Source organism: Pogona vitticeps, chromosome 3, assembly GCF_051106095.1.
Source record: "Pogona vitticeps strain Pit_001003342236 chromosome 3, PviZW2.1, whole genome shotgun sequence".
NCBI classification, from domain to species: Eukaryota; Metazoa; Chordata; class Lepidosauria; order Squamata; family Agamidae; genus Pogona; species Pogona vitticeps.
In genome coordinates, this window is record NC_135785.1 from 173,351,961 (window position 1) to 173,370,117 (window position 18,157).

General features: G+C 39.8%; 1 protein-coding gene across 15 annotated transcripts in view; it reads left to right on the forward strand.

Annotated features, from left to right (window-relative positions):
* Nucleotides 1–18,157, forward strand: part of INPP4A (inositol polyphosphate-4-phosphatase type I A) — a 117,126-nt gene that overhangs the window by 92,319 nt on the left and 6,650 nt on the right. For 9 of the 15 annotated variants that reach the window (XM_020809566.3, XM_020809571.3, XM_020809567.3 and 6 more), the window contains 8 exons: nucleotides 2,511–2,543; nucleotides 6,189–6,361; nucleotides 7,404–7,527; nucleotides 8,705–8,831; nucleotides 11,057–11,197; nucleotides 11,733–11,830; nucleotides 12,523–12,635; nucleotides 14,708–14,862. In XM_020809566.3, coding sequence (XP_020665225.3) covers nucleotides 2,511–2,543; nucleotides 6,189–6,361; nucleotides 7,404–7,527; nucleotides 8,705–8,831; nucleotides 11,057–11,197; nucleotides 11,733–11,830; nucleotides 12,523–12,635; nucleotides 14,708–14,862 — 964 coding nt within the window. The remainder of the gene's footprint in view (nucleotides 1–2,510; nucleotides 2,544–6,188; nucleotides 6,362–7,403; nucleotides 7,528–8,704; nucleotides 8,832–11,056; nucleotides 11,198–11,732; nucleotides 11,831–12,522; nucleotides 12,636–14,707; nucleotides 14,863–18,157) is intronic. The other 6 variants (XM_078390333.1, XM_020809573.3, XM_020809565.3 and 3 more) reach the window with 1 other exon arrangement.

Consider the following 18,157-nt stretch of genomic DNA (forward strand, 5'->3'; position numbering starts at 1 on the left):
ATGTTTCCATGTCTACTGTTGCATTCAGTTCAAGATGGGTCGTGTCACTTTTATGTTAACATTTATGGGAATGAAATGTACTTTGTGATTAAACAGATTCATATGCAGTCAGAATAGTGTTAAAATTGGAAATAGTTCCATGTAGAGCATTGCTGCAAATAGAATGCAATTTAACTACATTATTTATAAAATACCTGGTGTTGCACTTGGTGCTATACTAGTTAAAAATGAAACAGCCCTCTGCCAGTGGCATATCAGCTAAAAAAGCACAGACGGGCAAATTGTGGCCCTGGAGCCTCATGTAGTCCCCAACCCTCCTCTAGGAAGCCGCCTAGAGTAGTCATCTGACCAGATAGGCGGGGTAAAAATGCAATCAATCAATCAATCAATCAATCAATCAATCAATCAATCAATCAATTCAAATTAAAGTTGCTGCTGTAAAACAATAACTGCACATCTTGACATTCCTCCTTGCTGGTAATGTCTTCCCAACCTCTGCTTGGATGTCCTGCAGTACCAGGTTTATCAGCCTTGCCACCACGAGCCAATGACATTGAAGTGGATGCAAGGACAATTGTAGTGCAGTGGCCTTGGATCATAACAGTTGTGTCACTGAAGGGAAGGAGGAGCAGAAAATGGAGGCTTACTGTTTTTTGAGTGCAGCCATATCTCTGCTGCCGTATATAGTTCCAGCCAGACCCTCATTCCTCCTCTACAAAAACAGACCTGAGTATTTTGTGGCCAAAGGCAAATGTCAACCGGAAGACAAAATGCATTAGACAAAATTGCTGTGCACTTATGTAGGCATCTGTTAGCTTTGTGTAAGTTTAATTTCCTTGATATAAAGGGAACATTATCATCAATCCAGTATTTCTGACCTAAGCTCCATGTTGTAACTGTGGAGGAACCGTGTGCTATACAGATGTAAGTTCTGTAGGAGTAGGGACCTTCTGTCTTTAAAACGCTCCAACCATCTCCCATATAGACTGTTCTGATTGAGTTTTGGTCATGTTTAGGGAGGGACAGAGCAGATTTGAAAAGCCGCCTCTTAACTGTCAGCAAATCTAATATGAATGAAATAATTATTAGATCTTATTATTTGAGAAAGGAAAAGCCTATGTTGTGGTAATCTAGGCTTCATATGAATCAGTCCCAAGTTTATATTATAAATAGTTTTGGAAAATGCCATGAAAGTTTTGGACAAAAAAAATTGAGCCAAGGAGAGAAAATAGGATAAGTGTTACAAGAGTCAAAGTCCCACTTTGTTTTGGACCAGGATAGGAAACAGTCCAGAAGCACATTGTGCACATCAGTCAGAGCTTGGAAAATTTACCCTTATTTGGGGATCAATTTCCAGAATCTAAAAAAGGGGTTATAAATTTTTAAGTAACTTTTTCAATCTGTGGCACAAATGCATGTCAGTTTTTCTGTCAGTTCCCCTTTTTTCAGGTGTTCTCACTTATCCAATAAATAGCTATTTAGTCTGGTATGAAAAAGACTGACATTGTATACCCCAAAAGCAGTTTCTCTTTTTGACAGTTTCTGTTCCTGAGCTCTGAGTGCTTTTTTTTTTTTTTAAATGGGGAACTTTAAAACATACCCTGCTGCTTTGATGGGAAGAGGTACTAAGACAGAAACAAAGATGTTGATATGGATTCATAATACACAGTTCTGTTTACAGAGGTAGCCCAAAGACATTTTGGTGCCTGAAGGAAAGAACTAGTGGCTCATTCTTCTTCCATGTACAAATAAGGCCGGCTTCCCGTGATTAGTGATAAGTCAGTGAAACATGATGATCTGGTTGTAATATCATCTCTATAAATATGGAGAATAGGATTCTGCCATGCTTTATAGGTTTGAAAACATCACTTGAAGATTTCTAAAATACTGTAATGAACCTCATACAGATCTGAACTTGTCAGAATAAATGTTTCTGAGGGTGTTGCTTTCAGTCTATGCTTCCTGATGAGCTTTTCTGTAAAATGCCTATGTTTGAAAACATGTTGTATTCACATTTTTCAAAGGTACATGTTAAGTATCATAGGTGTACATGAAAAAAAAGTCATGTGTACATTAGGGTTACTTGGTGCACCCTAAAACTGCTGGTGTTTTGCAATTTTACTGAGCTGCTTTTAATGCAAGCCATTAAACTGGTGGTTCTCAAACTGCGTGGTCTGTGGCTTGCAAACTGGTGTGGCTAGTGGATCATAGGGAGCTGCTATGATGTCCCAGCATGCTGCTCCCTTCTCCTCCTAGGTATCAAAGACAAAAAAAGAAAAAGACCATAAGATGGGCTACTTTACCAAGCAAAACACAAGTAAATATAGACTATTTTATGCTAGAATAACTCAGAGGAGAGACAGTCCTTGCCACAGTCTATGTTGGGCCGCTTTGCCAACCAAGCCAGAGAAATGTTTGAGAATGCTTGTTTGCTGAGCATTTCAGTTGCTTATGTTTAAAATGTGTTGCTTCCCCTTAATCATGCATGTTACACCTCCATTTTTGTGCAGATTGCAGTCCCACTCCTGAAGAGTCCAGCCCAGGTACGTGTGGGAGAGTTGCCCTCCCTCCATTCACAGTGTCTACTTCTGGAAAGCGGCAAAAGAAGAAGGCGGATGGATGTGTTGTCATTATTCTATTCTTTGTTTGCTTGTTTGTTTTGCGTTGAGCACAAAGAATTTTTGGTCTTGCTAAGGTGTGTGCTATTACATTGAGGAAGGTCCTTTTGCCAGCTTAGAGGTAGGAAACAAGAAGGGGATTACTGAGGGAAATTTATTTCCAAGCCTTTCTTGACATATGAATTTTGACAAATAAAAGTGACACGAGAGGGAGCTTTGAGGGAGCCATTTATAAATGTTCCGAATGAAGAAGCAGTCATGCATAGCTACTGCTTGTGGTCATTATGCCTAGTGGTGTGCCTCTGTGTGTGGTGTTAGGTTGCTGATAACACTGAATGTAGCTTTTGAGGTAACTGCTCCTCCATTGGGTCACAGGGGCCATGAGAGAAGTTTTATATGGCTACTATATGGCTACCATCCATCTAAATCTAATTTTAAGAAGCAGATGTTCTGTAGACCAAGAACGAAAAACTGCTTGCTGTGTTAATATATTGGCAGTACTTTTTTAAAAAAAATTCTGAGATACTTTCTTGAGTACTAGGAAAGTAATTGTTGTCCCTCCCCCTATGACTCTGAAAGGTACACAAGGTTGAGAACAAGGTGACATTGCGTGATAACAGCTAGAATCCTATTACATATTTTCCCTGAAATAACTCCATTTGTGTAAATTTCAGCAGCAAATTTCCATGAAGTTGTGTAGGCGTTTGCTGTTGCACATTGAGTCATGCAACTTGTATGTGATCGCACCCTCCTACACTGACATCTGAAGTTGCAGTAATTCATCGTTTAAATTTACATTGTTGGGGTTATCCAGCAGGCATGGGTATCAGGATTTTGTCCTATGGGTTTCGTGACTGAGAGAGGACTTCAACCTATACCAGACACAATATTAATTCCTTGCTCCACACTGATTTCACAGGAATATTCTTGTTTTAGCTGTCTTGAAACATAGATCAACCTGTAAATTTTCAGAAGGTCTGAAACCAACTGTGCATGTTTATTAATCAGTCACACTAAATTCAGGTATTGCTCCTATCTTAGTGGAATCAATGAATCAGTGACTTGTAAGTGTTGGTGTAACGGCTATTCATTCTGTAGGTCTTCTCTAGTTGGAACTAAACAAAAAATTTAAGTTTAGTACAGTGTCCAGTGGAGAGGGTTGTTTTCAGAACTTCCAATTGTCTCAGCTACATATCCAGATACTTACTACCATTTTCCTGGGGGGTGGGTTTTTTTTCCATTTATTTATTTCCAAGTTATATTTATCATTTTCTGTACACTGGAAATAACAGTGCCTGAAGAACTGTTCTCTGGCATATTCGTTTGTTTTTAAAAAGGAAATTTGATCTATGAGAGGCTCCTCAGAGCAAACATATCAAAGAATAATCTTAATTTTTAACTGCACAATTGTTTTGGAAAAAACGCATAATAAGGACAGCATTTCTGTTGTTAAAAGAATCCAAATGTTTGCTGAGCCAAATAACTTTCTAGCATCTGTTTAGTATGATTATTTCCATGTTCAGACACAGATTTGAAACACCGCATCACTGTTTTTATCCTTTCTATTTTGAAAAAAATAAAACAAATCCACAATTTTCCATGGCTTGGATGCCTGTCAAAAAACTAAAGAATATTTTTCCATTGAAAAAACAATCACACACAAACAAACAGATTAAGCTGTACTTCCAAGAAAAATCTGGTTGGATTTTATTCTCTTAATACTGTAATTACAGATTTCCTGCATGTTGCTTTGTATAGAGACACAATGGTATGGTTTCTAGGTGGAAAAGACAAAGGTGGACATTCTTCTCTTTAATATTTGACTTTTATGTATTACAAAGCTTCCAGAGCAAAAAGTACATCCTGTAATGCAGAATACTAAGTTAGTTATCTGACTGTAGAACTAGAAGTTGGGAGTTTGATTCCCCCCTGTGTCTCCAGGGAGAAGAGCCAGCCTGTGTGGCCTTGGGCAAGCTGCATAGTCCCAAGGCACCCCCAGAAGAAGAGAATGGTAAACCACCTGTGAGTGGTCCTTACCCAGAAATCCCTGGAAAGAGTTGCTATAAGTCAGAATTGACTTGATGGCATAGGATTATTGTTAATGCAAATCGAGTAATTGTTTTATTGGACACAGTTTCTATAGGGATAAAGAGTAGGGGATTTCTTCGGTCAGAAGCCTTTATAGCAAAGCTGCCTAGCAGCAAGGGAATAATAAATTTAAAATCCCTAAGTGCATAACATATGCTTATCATCTTTCCATGTTAGTTGACTCAGATGAAATTGAGTAATTAGACAGAAGCTCAGAAGGTGGTTTAGGTATGGTAATGGATAAGCTGTCTGGATAGCTCAGTGAATCTGGTATCTGGCTGCAGGGCCACAAGCTGGGAGTTCAATTCCCCGCTGTGCCTCTCGGGAGAAGAGCCAGCCTGTGTGGCTTTGGGCAAGCTGCACAGCCCCAAGTTGCCCCCAGTCCAAGGGAATGGCAAAGCACTTCTGAATACTCTTTACCCAGAGAATCCTGGAGAGGGTTGCCATAAGTCAGAATTGACTTGATGAGACACAATGATTACAGTATTAATGGATATGCTGCACAGTCCCACAATGCAACCATAAGAAGGGGCTGATAAACAATTTCTGGGTGCTTTATAACTAGGAAACTCTGTTAAGTTTGGCCATAGGTCAGAATTAACTTGGCATTGCACATACATGTGCGTGCGTGTGAGTGTGCGCACACTCACATGCACACACACACCCAACAGAATAATAACTACAAAAGATAATATATTCTTAAGCTATATTGTAGATCTGACTTTTCTATTTTTATTTAAACAGCAATAATTGGCCCTGTTTATCCATACTAGACTGCGTGTGTTTCTGTGGTATCTTTCTAATGACCCATTGTATATGCCTACTTTACATAAATGAGTTGTTAATCTCTATTATTTGTGGAAGGGAAAAATATGGCTTTTTCTAGAGAAGAATTGTGGACTCTTGTGAAACCCAGTATTTGCTTCTGAGATGCTTGTGTTGTATTGATTTCTAAGGGAAGTTCAGTAGATCATTATTTAAAGAGGCCATCTGAGGGTGATAAACATTTGAAATAAGATATCCAAATTACAGTGCTGATAGTGTTTGATTTTGCCAAGCCCGGATGTCACACCCTTCAAGAGTGTTGAATAATGAATTTATGATTCCTCTTTCTTGTCTTAGTGCAAGTGTACTTACCCTTCCTTGGCAACATTAACCATGGAGTCTCCAAAGCTACTTCAGACCTTTATTTTGAATTGTGGTTTGAAATCTAATTTTAGTTAGCATAAGCCATGTCTGTCATCCACGTAGATACACTTGCTGATGGGCAGGATATAGATCGAATAAATAAATAAATAAATAAATACAGTAAATACGTTTAACACTGACTAGGGAGACGGTAGAAACTCACAGTTGGTACGCCCAGTCTCTTTAAGATAGCTGAGAAACCTGCAACTTTGACATCTGTAGTGACCCTTGATTTGCATTCAAAAGTAAAAGTATTTATTTTCATTGTTCTCTCTTTCTTTTTCAAAACTTTAGGTGAATGGAGTGAGGCTCTTTACCCACTGTTGACAACACTCACAGATTGTGTGGCCATGATGAGTGACAAGGCAAAGAAAGCGATGGTCTTTCTCTTGATGCAAGATAGCGCCCCTACAATAGCCCTCTGCTTGAGCCTTCAGTACCGGAGGGATGTTGTCTTTTGCCAAACTGTAAGAAATGAAGTGGAGTTGATATTGTTAGACTCCAGAGGGAGAAAGATTATACTCTGCTGAGTGCGATTCAGTAGCTTTTCCAGTTGGTAGATTTCTTGCGCCTAGATAGCATGCTCACAGTTGTCTGATAGTATCTTGTCTGGATTACTGTAGTATATTATAGGTGAGGCTGCATTTAAACTCTTTGGAAACCTGTACTTGGCACAGGATAGTACAGGTAGATTGCTGACTAGCACTGGATGCATGGAACATATCTCACTAATCTTTGAACAATTGTGCTGGCCTTTGGTCCATTTCTAAGCATAATACAAAGTGCTGTGGTGACTTTTAAACCACTTTATGATGTGGGATCCTTCTGCATTGAGGACTGCTTGCTTCCACATTAATCTGCCGTGTTGTTTAGATCTTCCTCAGATGCCGTACTTTGAATCCTGTTGTTACAAGGGGTATGGCAGGTAGTAATCTGTTAGAGCTCCTTGTCAGTAACAACGCCCCATCTTTAGAACAGCCTGCCTTGGGTGGATCGCCCAACACTGATCCAACCTTCTGGCAACCTCTGCTCAGGATCCTCAAACTATGTTTTCATAACAGAACTTGGGCTTAATGTTTATTTTATTTTCACCATTGTCTGCACACTTTACCTGTGTTATTCACCGTATTTAGTTTTATATTGGGAGAGAGGATAGGTACTGTTGTTATTCTTCAGAGTGAAGGAGTGGGAGATGAATATGTGAAACGAAGTCTTGATTTACTCACTGCCCTAGACTTCAAATGAAGTAAATTAGGCCTTCCTCTTCTGCATCTACTACAGCTATGTTAGACTTACTGGTGGGGATGAAACATAGCAGGATGAATATAAAGGAAACGTGCAACGTCCCCAACAGTGTGAGAAATTATGCTTCTATTTGTATCTACCTGTGGAACAACAACTATTAGTAACTCTAGGAGCCACCCTATTGGGTGTTCGTTCTGTCATGAGGATGCTGTGCAGCCTTGGCAAGACCCTTAAATCACCTCATGTCTGTATTCTCTTCTGCAGCTTACAGCACTTATCTGTGGCTTCATCATCAAGCTGAGGAACTGCCTGCATGATAATGGATTTCTGAGGCAACTCTACACCATTGGCCTGCTGGCACAGTTTGAAAGCCTTTTGAGCACCTATGGTAAAAACCACTGCATGGGGCAAGCATGCAATATATTTTATGATGTAATGAATTCCCCTCAATGCAGCACACTAAAAATGTGCTATGTAGAAGATTAGATCTGTCTTACTATTTTTTTCAACAAAAGGGAATTTAAATCAGATCTACAAAGTAAATTTATAGTCTAAACTAGTACATAAAATGATGTATAGCTAAAAGCAGAAGAATTTGTTTTTATGTTCATAAACTTGGTCCAGACCCAGAATTTGTACAGCTAGTTTTGTATCACTTTTAAGATTTTCTGAAGTAAAAACAGAGCAGCTGCTAATTTGCCATATATCAAACCAGTTCTTAAAACATTTCAAAATGGCCACATATTCCTGCTCCGGATTTTTTTTAAATTATAAGTCTTGTTGGAAATTGAGTGAATTGCCAGATTGCATTAGGAATTATAATTATACTCTCTTCACCATTTGAAGGAGCACTCCTTCTATATACAAGATCATCGTAATGTCTAGTTAGAATTTTACCTCAGTTTCCCATGAAACTCTTTCCCCTCGCATTCCCCCTCAGCACAAACCATCACATTCTGTCGATTTCTCTGACAGTCAGAAGTCTTTGGGTACTGGCAGAGAGTGATTGGAAAACCAGCTTATGTCTGCCATGTTCCAAAAGTAGATAATTCAAATCTAAATGCTGAGCACAGCAAGTCTGATAGCGAAACAGCATTGTCTTAAAACTAATTGAAAAGGTGAAGGTTGGAGAAGCATATTGCTTTGAAATAAATTAATACCAATTCAACATATATTACAAAGATTTGTTAAAAGTATTTCCTAACATAAAATCTTAATAAGCAAAGGAAACATTAATTAAAAATACCTTTCACATATCCTAAGGCTTTGGATAAGAATATAAGACATATAGCCATGTCTAGGGGGGTCATTAAATGCTCGTATTTTCTTAGTAAAACACAGGCAGTTGATACTAAGCCCTTGATTCATGTGTATAAATTCTTTTGCAGCCCAAAAAGAAATTAGGAGCATTTTGTTGCATAAGAAGAGTCAGTACATATAAGAGCTGTGCAAATTATAGAATATTATGTGTGCAAGTAATGTGTGAATGTGCCTCCAAGTGTTCAGCCTTGTGTTTTTGTTTGTTTGTTTGTTTTTACAATCCTATTCACACTTTTTTCATTTAGGTGAAGAGCTGGCAATGCTGGAAGATATGAGTTTGGGGATAATGGACTTGAGGAATGTAACGTTTAAAGTAACTCAGGCCACGTCGAATGCCTCTACTGACATGCTGCCAGTCATAACCGGAAATCGGTAAAAACAAAAGGGGAAGGAACGGGGAAGAGACGTTGTGAAAGTAAATCCTGAGAAATATAGCATGGAATGATGCTTGTCCTGTACAGGACAAGGTTCTGAATCAGTTTTTTTTGTAGATCCTAAGCCAGTAGAAAAATGGCCCAAATTCCAAATTCCTTTATTTTTTATCATATGTATTAATATCTCTGAGGTAAATTTTCAAGAAAAAATAGTTTAATCAAATTTGGGTGGGGTTGGGTAATATATAGCCCAGCAAGTTAGGTAGAGCTGGAGTTGGGGGTTCAGTTCCTCACTGTGGCTCCCAAGAAAAGATCCAGCCTTTCTAGCCTTGGGCAAGCTGCCCAGTCCTATGGTATTTAATTCACTGAAACTATATATTTTCTCACCTGAGAAGTCCATGTTGATGGGACTAATCTTTTACTGAGAAGACTCATGTCCCAAGCTTTGATAAGGAAAGTGAAACAGGGTATTCATGCAAGCAGCCTGGTTAGCTGGGACTATCTAAAGTTTCAACAAAGGAACTGAAGCCATTTCCCAAGGAAATTATGTTACAAAGGGAAGTGTAAGACTTAAAATCTTGATTGGAGTCTTCTGAAGCGTAAGAATTAGATCATACAAGCTGGACATGTTTGAGCAAGATCTCTCGGCTTCCTATTGGATTTGATATTTGCATTGAATGTGCTCTGTATTGACAGAAGTTTTGTCAAGATGTGATAGGGTAATTTAAGACCATATAGTTACCGTGAATAATTCATGTTTAGTCAGTCTAAACTTTGGTCACCTGGCTAAGCACCATGTTTCTCTTGCTTTGGATGGATACAATCCTAGAGTGTGACAAAGATAGACTACTGAGTGTACATAGAAAATCCTGGAAAGGGTAAGTTGGAATCATATGGACAGCATGTGATTATTAGCATATGCAAGATGGAGATGAGTGGTCTTTCTTCAATACAGTATTATTTTGACAGAAAAGGTGCAGTTCTTCATATGGAAGCACAGGATGTTGCCACGTGGCTTTTCTATGAGAAAATGAGTTGGTAATTTCCTGCCCCAGAACTTAATTTCACTGTTTCAGTTTTCACAGGAAACATTGCCTTTGGGATCCATCCTCTTCCTTCCTTCATAACGTTGCAAATTAAAAACATTTCCTTTCTACGCATTCCCTGAGAGGGGAATACGCTAGTCCCCTTTCTGATGACTAATATTGGCAGGGGGTAAAAAGCATGAGGAAGGGGATGGCAGTAGGATTGTGGAGGCAACCTGTTAAAGTATAAATCCAGTGTATTTATCATTAGGTGGAGTCTCTATCCTTAGGTGGAATATAGCATCCACCTCAGGAGATTTTGCTTCCCTCCATGGTGAAGACATACTGTTTCAGGACAGAAATTGGCACAGCTTCCTGTTTTTTTGATGTGAAGAGCTTGATATAAACTTTCAACAGAAAGCTTTTCTTGAGACTAGATATGGAAACTAGACTTTGGACTTTGAATTCAGTACGATCTTGTCAAAGCAGTGAGATAAGATAATGACACCACCTGCAGGACACACTGACATTTTCCGTCATTAAATTAATCTAGTTGTTCTAGAAACATGAGAGAGATGAACATATTAGCAAACCATATGAAGCAAAGAACCTTGGCTTAACAAGACAGGATATTCATGAACAGTGGAGCAAGCGCATGCATCCCATTTGCTTCTGCTTTGCTTTAACGAGTAAACAAGCCAGGAGGGACAGTTTCCCTTTATGTCCAAATCTGGGATTTTGGTACAGACTGCCCCCCTCCAAAAAAATGACAGGATCATCAGACAGCTTTAAACAATGGTATCATGAGATTACGATACCTGAGTTTGGCTGGAGCATGAAGCTATACTTTCCTGCTTTGTTCATCTGCTCACACAAAGAAAGGAGAAGAACAGGAGGAAATAGGCAGGGTGCACCAGCAGTCTCCATCTACAGATCACTTCTTTATTAAGCCAGAATTTGTGGTTTGACATGTGTGAATCAGGTCTTTAGTCCACATTTCCACTTCTTTCCAGACTGCATCAAGCACTTGCTTAAAAGATGGTAACTAACAGCTTTGAGTTTAATTGATAACGTTGGTAACTTCCTGAACAGTCAAAAGTTTCTCCCCATTAACATAATTTTTTTCTTTTCTTTTTTTTAAAAAAAGCCTTTCTCATCTATTGCTTGTTTGACTTTATTTTTTTCTGTTTCAAATTAGCGATGGGTTTAATGTGAGAATTCCATTGCCAAGTACCTTGTTCGATGCATTGCCCCGTGAGATTCAGAGTGGCATGTTGCTGAGAGTTCAGCCGGTTCTCTTCAACGTGGGGATCAATGAACAACAAACCTTAGCAGAGAAGTAAGTATATGTATACATCTCTCTCTCTCTTTGTTGTGCATATGGCTGAGAACCATCACTCTTCATCAGTGTGTGGAAACCATACCTTTTTGGTTTGCATCTTCCATAATCATCCAGCTGAAGAGTTCTGGGATATGTAGTCCATTAAAATAGCCTTTCTGGGCTCTGTTCCCCATATCTTTATAGATTTGAAGGAATGTTTGAGCTGTATCTTATTTTTGTTGTTCTTTAGTAGTTAAGTCGTGCCCGACTCTTTGTGACCTCATGGACCAGAGCATGCCAGGCCCTCCTGTCTTCCACTGCCTCCCAGAGTTTGGTCAAATTCATGTTGGTAGCTTTGGTGACACTGAAATATAGTCACTGAAATATTTAAGGTTTTGCTCTTTCTCTCTTTTTCTCTGTCCCTCGTCCTCCTTTCTCTCTCTCTCCCCACCATGTTCCCCCTTTAACTTTGTCAGAATGTTGAAAACAGACTACGTGGCTATCTATTTGGACCATTCTTAAAAGATTCCTTTTATTTTGTTTTGTTTTTAAGATTTGGAGATACCTCATTACAAGAAATGATTAACATGGAAAGCTTAGTACGCTTGAATTCCTATTTTGAACAGTTCAAAGAAGTTTTGCCCGAAGACTGTAAGTGTCAAACACTCATGTCTAATATGTTAGATTTCAATTTGACTATTTGTATTTAGTGAATTTGCACAAATGTCGAAAGTTCAACAGCTGGTTTCATTCAGGTGCATTGGGAGTGTTCTCTGATTTCAATAAATGTTTTTCAGCAAGACAGGGTGACATCAAAAGATCTTGCTACCTATGGAATAGTTATGATTTTTCTGCTGATCTGAAGCAGATTTCCATTTAAATGTTGGATATCATCTGAAATTATTAAATTAAAATATGAGTTGTAATTCGGTGTTCTTATAATTTGGTTTAGTTGAAAAAACTGGCAGTGTGCTGGATGCAAATTGAATGTATCAGCAGTATACCAGTGGCCAGAATCCTGTTAGCAATGTCCAAATTGCATAAGTTGTGGAGCCAACTTGCTATTTCATACCATGCAATTTTGGGCAATTTTTCTAGTCTATACATTCCCAAGGTTGCCAAAGGCAGAAATTCGGCCTCTACACATGCTAAAGTTGCCCACTACAGCTCTAATTTGAATGATGTCTTAGAGATTAATTACATTAACAGTAATCAATGTTGAGATGGGGGCCTACTAGTGTTAAAAAAACAAGATGGATGTTTCTAAACCTGACATATTGTTGTTCTCATACATAAAATGCTCTTACTGTATTCTATCTTCCCGTCTCTCTATTTCTTTTAAGGTCTACCTCGCTCCCGTAGTCAAACGTGCCTGCCTGAACTGCTGCGGTTCCTTGGACAGAATGTACATGCAAGGAAAAATAAGAATGTTGATATTCTTTGGCAAGCTGCTGAGGTATTTATGATGGTTCCCTCTTTCAGTCAACCATTTTTGCAGAACCAACCTCAAGCTGCGCTATTCACCAGATTGTCAAGACTTGCCCCTTGTGAAAAGCCAATCTTGTGTGAGCATGCAGGATATTGGACAACTGCTGCCACATGATATGTTCCTTGGGCTAGGGATGCCTGGGAGCGCTGAGGCCGTCAGAGCTGTTTCTCTTCCTTGTCTCTGTTCTGAAAGTCTGGAAAGAACAGTTGACCACGGGGCTGGAATTTGACTTGGCAGGGACCCTCCTAGGAGTAATGCAACAGTGCCTTGGTCATGTGTCTTCTCTGTGTTGCCAACCAAGTTGTGGATGTGGCCCTAGAAGAAGGGAATGCATTTGGTGCCGTGATAATTGATGACAGAAAGTGGAAACACAAAGTGCATTGTGGGTTCCAGAGGTTGGAAAATGACGGTTTAAAAGTAATGAGCTACTATTACAGGTCTAAGATATAATTTGAGATTTTTGAAGTAGCATTTTATTTACCTGTTTAAGAAAAGTAATGAAGAGAGATCTCTGATTTTTTTTCAAGCCCCAGTCAAATGCTCCAGGCTGCTGGCCGGCAGTACAAAATGTGCTCTTCCCCCGTTCTTTAATTGATACAGCAATGCCTGCAGTAAAGCAAAGCAAAGTGTGCTGCTTATATACCGCCCCATAGCGCTTCAAGCACTCTCTGGGCGGTTTACAAGCAGGCTACACATTGCCCCCCCCCCCAGCGAGCTGGATACTCATTTTATGGACCTTGGAAGGATAGAAGGCTGAGTCAACCTTGAGCCGGCTACCTGGGATTGAACCCCAGGTTGTGAGCACAGTTTTGGCTGCACAGTTTTGGTACAACGGGACGTGGTGGTGCTGTGGGCTAAACCACAGAAGCCTTAGCTGCAGGGTCAGAATACCAGCAGTCGTAAGATCGAACCCACGTGATGGAGTGAGCTCCCGTCGGTTGTCCCAGCTCCCACCAACCTAGCAGTTCGAAAGCATGTAAATGCAAGTAGATCAATAGGGACCACCTTGGTGGGAAGGTAACAGCGTTCCTCTCTAAGTCGCACTTGCCATGTGACCACGGAAGATTGTCTTCGGACAAAACGCTGGCTCTATGGCGTGGTAACGGGGATGAGCACCGCCCCCTAGAGTCGAACACGACTGGACAAAAATTGTCAAGGAGAACCTTTACCTTTACAGCGGTTTAACCACTGCGCCACGAGGCTCATATAGTAGAGAATGAGGCAGCCACATAAACCAGCACTTGAATCATGGGACGTTCTTTCTCCATTATTTAATGGGGCTACATCTCTAGAACTATGAAAATAACTGATAGGTACTGTTACCCTGCAGAAGAAGAGTGAATTTCTCCCTCACTGAGTTAGAGTCATACTGTAATGTCCTTGTACGTATTTAATTGGGGGAAAGGAATGCATTACAAGTAATTATTAATTAGTAGTCCATAGTTATAACTTCTGTTACCCTGGCTAGATCTTGGCCTTGGTTGTGGAGGAATGGAACCATGAAGAAGCCCACTGCAGGGGACGCAAGAGTTTCCTGGTTGCTTCTTTGGAGGATGGGAAGGTTTACAGCTCTGCTCCCTCCACTGGGCTTGAGAAGAGCCCCCCCCCCTCTCCATTTCTTTCCTTCCATTATCATGGCTTTTGGCAGGGCAGACTGTCTGGTGTGCCAAGGGACACTGTTCCCTCAGCAGTGTGTGATGACAGTGGAGGAGAGAGAGAATGACCCCAGGTGAACTGACCAGTTGTGGGCGGCCTCTCATCCCTGAAAAATTCGTTTCTAACACTGGGATGTTGATCAGTGCCACTCCATGTCTTCCCCGTTGACATTTCTGAAAAAACTACAGTATGTGAGATAAGAAATTTCTTTCTCAATTCCTCATTAATCTTGCAAATGGACATTAATTATAATTCAGACCTTAGTCCTCCGCCCTCACCTCATTTCTAATGCCTATAAGGCCATTTCCTTCATAGTTCTGTTGTTGGCTCTTTTCTTTTCTTCCTGTTTTACCAAGAGACTAACCAATAGCTTCCCTCCTTAGATTTGCCGCAGACTAAATGGTGTTCGGTTTACAAGCTGTAAAAGTGCCAAGGATAGGACTGCCATGTCAGTGACTCTGGAGCAGTGTCTGATATTGCAGCATGAACATGGAATGGCTCCACAGGTCTTCACACAAGCCCTAGAGTGCATGAGGAGGTAAGGCTCGGTCTGCTCACTGGCCACTTGTTTCTAACCCTGGAGCCATGTAAACTGCAGATGGATGGGGATAGTTATGTGACAAATATAACTATCAAGGAACATGAAAGATATAGACTGTGACTGCCTGGCATGCCTTTTTTCCACATTTTTTACACATTTGTGTAAGGAAAATGTAGTGGTTTTTAAAAACAGTTCTTCAAAAGAAGAAAACATATTTTTTTTCTTTCTCAGCACTTCGGTGGTAAATAACTGAGGTGCAAATAAAAGAATGGAAGAGCACGCCATCTTTGCTGTTCTGCCAGTTTGAGGGTTTTGAAACCGTGTCAGAACTTTGCTCGCTGTTCTTCTTGGTTCCTTAGAGATGATCAGCATTAATTACACACTCTGTGAAGGATACGCATCTGCAGGTTGCATTGGTTGGCTATGCTTCCTCAGGCAACAGAGTTTGCTCCTTCAGCAAATTGTCATTTCGAATGTTTCATGATGCAGCAATCTCAAGTCCATCACAACCTGTCAGTGTCCTCATACCTGTTATCTGAAGCAGTAGACCTGTTTGCAAAATTCAGCTGTTTTTCTTTCTTTTAAAATATTAGGAATTTGTGTACTGTTGTTCAATGCATTGTTTCAAGCACTGCTGGAAAGCTACAATTTTGCACACCTAAAGAAAAAGAAAGGATAAGAAAACTAGTTTTTGTTGTTTTTTTTATTGACGTAATTTAACACTACTCTGGAGTCCTGTTTTTAACATTCACTCTTGCTGAATGTGCTGTACTGTGTGTCTTCTCACCAAATTTTCAAAAGTGTTGAATTATCTTATCCTTTCTGTATGTTTTTGCTATTTGACCCTTTCTAAATCTTCAATGTTGTAAATGTTGTATATCCTTTTTAAATAGTGTCTTTACCTCAGCAGAAGTTGCTTTCTAAATACTCCCTAAGATCTTGTATGTGAACCACAGAATTCCATAAAATGGAACTGACCTGCAGTATTACACCAGGTGCCTTATGAAAAATAACTTGTATCTAAATATGAATGATAAAACCGGTTAATATAAACCCATTTATTTTAAAAGTATTCTGTCATTTTCCTTCTGATGATACGTGTTACATTTTTAATGAAAGTAGATCCAAGCTGGTAAAACTTTAATCACTTAATTAAAGATCAGTTGAGTTCGCTGGTTGTTGTGGGTTTTTCGGGCTCTTTGACCGTGTTCTGAAGGTTGTTCTTCCTAACATTTTGCTGGTTTCTGTGGCCAGCATCTTCAGAGGACAGGAGTCACAGAGACTGGGGAAATGTTAGGAAGAACAACCTTCAGAACACGGCCAAGGAGCCTGAAAAACCCACAACAACCATCAGATCCCAGCCGTGAAAGCCTTCAAGAATCAGTTGAGTTCACTTGGTATTTTTAGCACAATCTCAGTCTGGAAGAGAAGTGCCTTCTCATGTTTTTCTTTTAAATAAAGACAAAATGAGAAGGAAGGAGAGCAGTAACAGCACTCTAATTTTTTTTTTTTTTTTTTTTTTTTTTTGCTTTAGTTTTTTAATTTGCAGGTAACAAAACTGGAACAAAATAAATTCTGTGCTTTGGCATTCTCTTTCTGTCCGGAAGGGTTGAATCCTAACCTAAGCACATAAAAATGGGCTGGCAGAACCAAGCTTTCTCCTTCCCATGTCAAATCCTTCCCAGCCCCCAAACATAAGGGACCCTGCTCTGTGGGTATTCTGGGGAAATGTAATGAGGAGTGTTCTCCCCAAATTTGGCAGAGATGTCTTCTGTGAATGGAGCCCATCCATTCAAAGAAGACAGATCCTGTATCAAAGCCATACGAATTCAATAAAATAGGAGCCTTTATTTTCATGGGCTTGGATCTAAAGGGAGTCCTACAGTAGCCAAAAGTAACTTCCCGTGTACTGTTTTCATTAATTGTTCTTAGTAAATTTATATTTAAACAATAGCTAGTTGATAGTTTGAACTATGTGGAAGCACAATTAACCAGTGTTACTTGAAATGACCTTTGAAAAGTAGTCAGAATGTTTCCTTTTTTTCCTGAGAGGTGTATATAAAGGTAAAGGTTCCCCTTGGCAATTTTTGTCCAGTCGTGTTTGACTCTAGGAGGCGGTGCTCATCCCCATTTCCAAGCCATAGAGCCAGCGTTTGTCTGAAGACAATCTTTCTGTGGTCACATGGCCAGTGCGACTTAGACACGGAACGCTGTTACCTTCCCACCGAAGTGGTCCCTATTTATCTACTTGCATTTGCATGCTTTTGAACCGCTAGGTTGGCGGGAGCTGGGACAAGCGACGGGAGCTCACTCCATCGTGTGGATTCGATCTTACGACTGCTGGTCTTCTGACCCTGCAGCACAGGCTTCTGCGGTTTAGCCCGCAGCGCCACCACGTCCCTTTTGAGAGGTGTATATTTCTGTACAAATACTTCAAACCAATGCTCCCTTTTTTTTTGCATATGATGGGAAACTTTCAGAACTCCAGGAGCTGCAAGCACCCACCTCTGCACTTTGGAGGGCTACACCAACAACAGTTCCTTTTAAAAGGGTGTGGTTTTTAAGTCAAAACAAGTCATCTCTTGCCTTCTTTTATTAATTTGTTTAGAAATGGGATGGGGGAGGGGAGGGGGAAGCCATAAAGCAGGTACGTGATGTGCTGTTGGAATAATTTTCATATGAATCAATGAGTTGGTTACATTAGATGCTAACATAACTTCTCCCTGGGTGGCAAGCTTACATGTCTACTTCCTACAGATATCATATCTGGATTAAGGCAGATAATCCCCTTTTGCAAGGGCGGCAATTACACTACTAAATTAACAGCAATAACAGCTCTTGTGAAAAATTTATTGCAATATTATTAGGAAATTCTATCCCAAATTCTAAGTACATGGAATGGCAGTGGCAGCAGCTGCGAATGAGAACCATGATGATTCATTTTATGCAGCACTTTTTAATAAAATATTCTAAAAGATTCAAGACAATATACAGTGTATATAAAAGTTAAGAACAAGGATAGGGTAAACAATACTTGAACGTACTTAAAGTTATTTCCCAGTATACAATGCAATCCAGAGTCCAGCTTCCCATTCTAGTCCACTTAGGGGGACTTAAAATGTTGAAAAATTGCTTCCCACACTCCCTAAAGGGTACAAGGGGAATTTGTCCGTTAATTTTCCAAAAAATATATTACTCAATATAGTGGGGTAGGGATATAACCAGTGAGGGTATAACTGTAGGAAACCTACATACATTTAAAACCCTATTAGGTTGCCATCAGTTAGGTGCA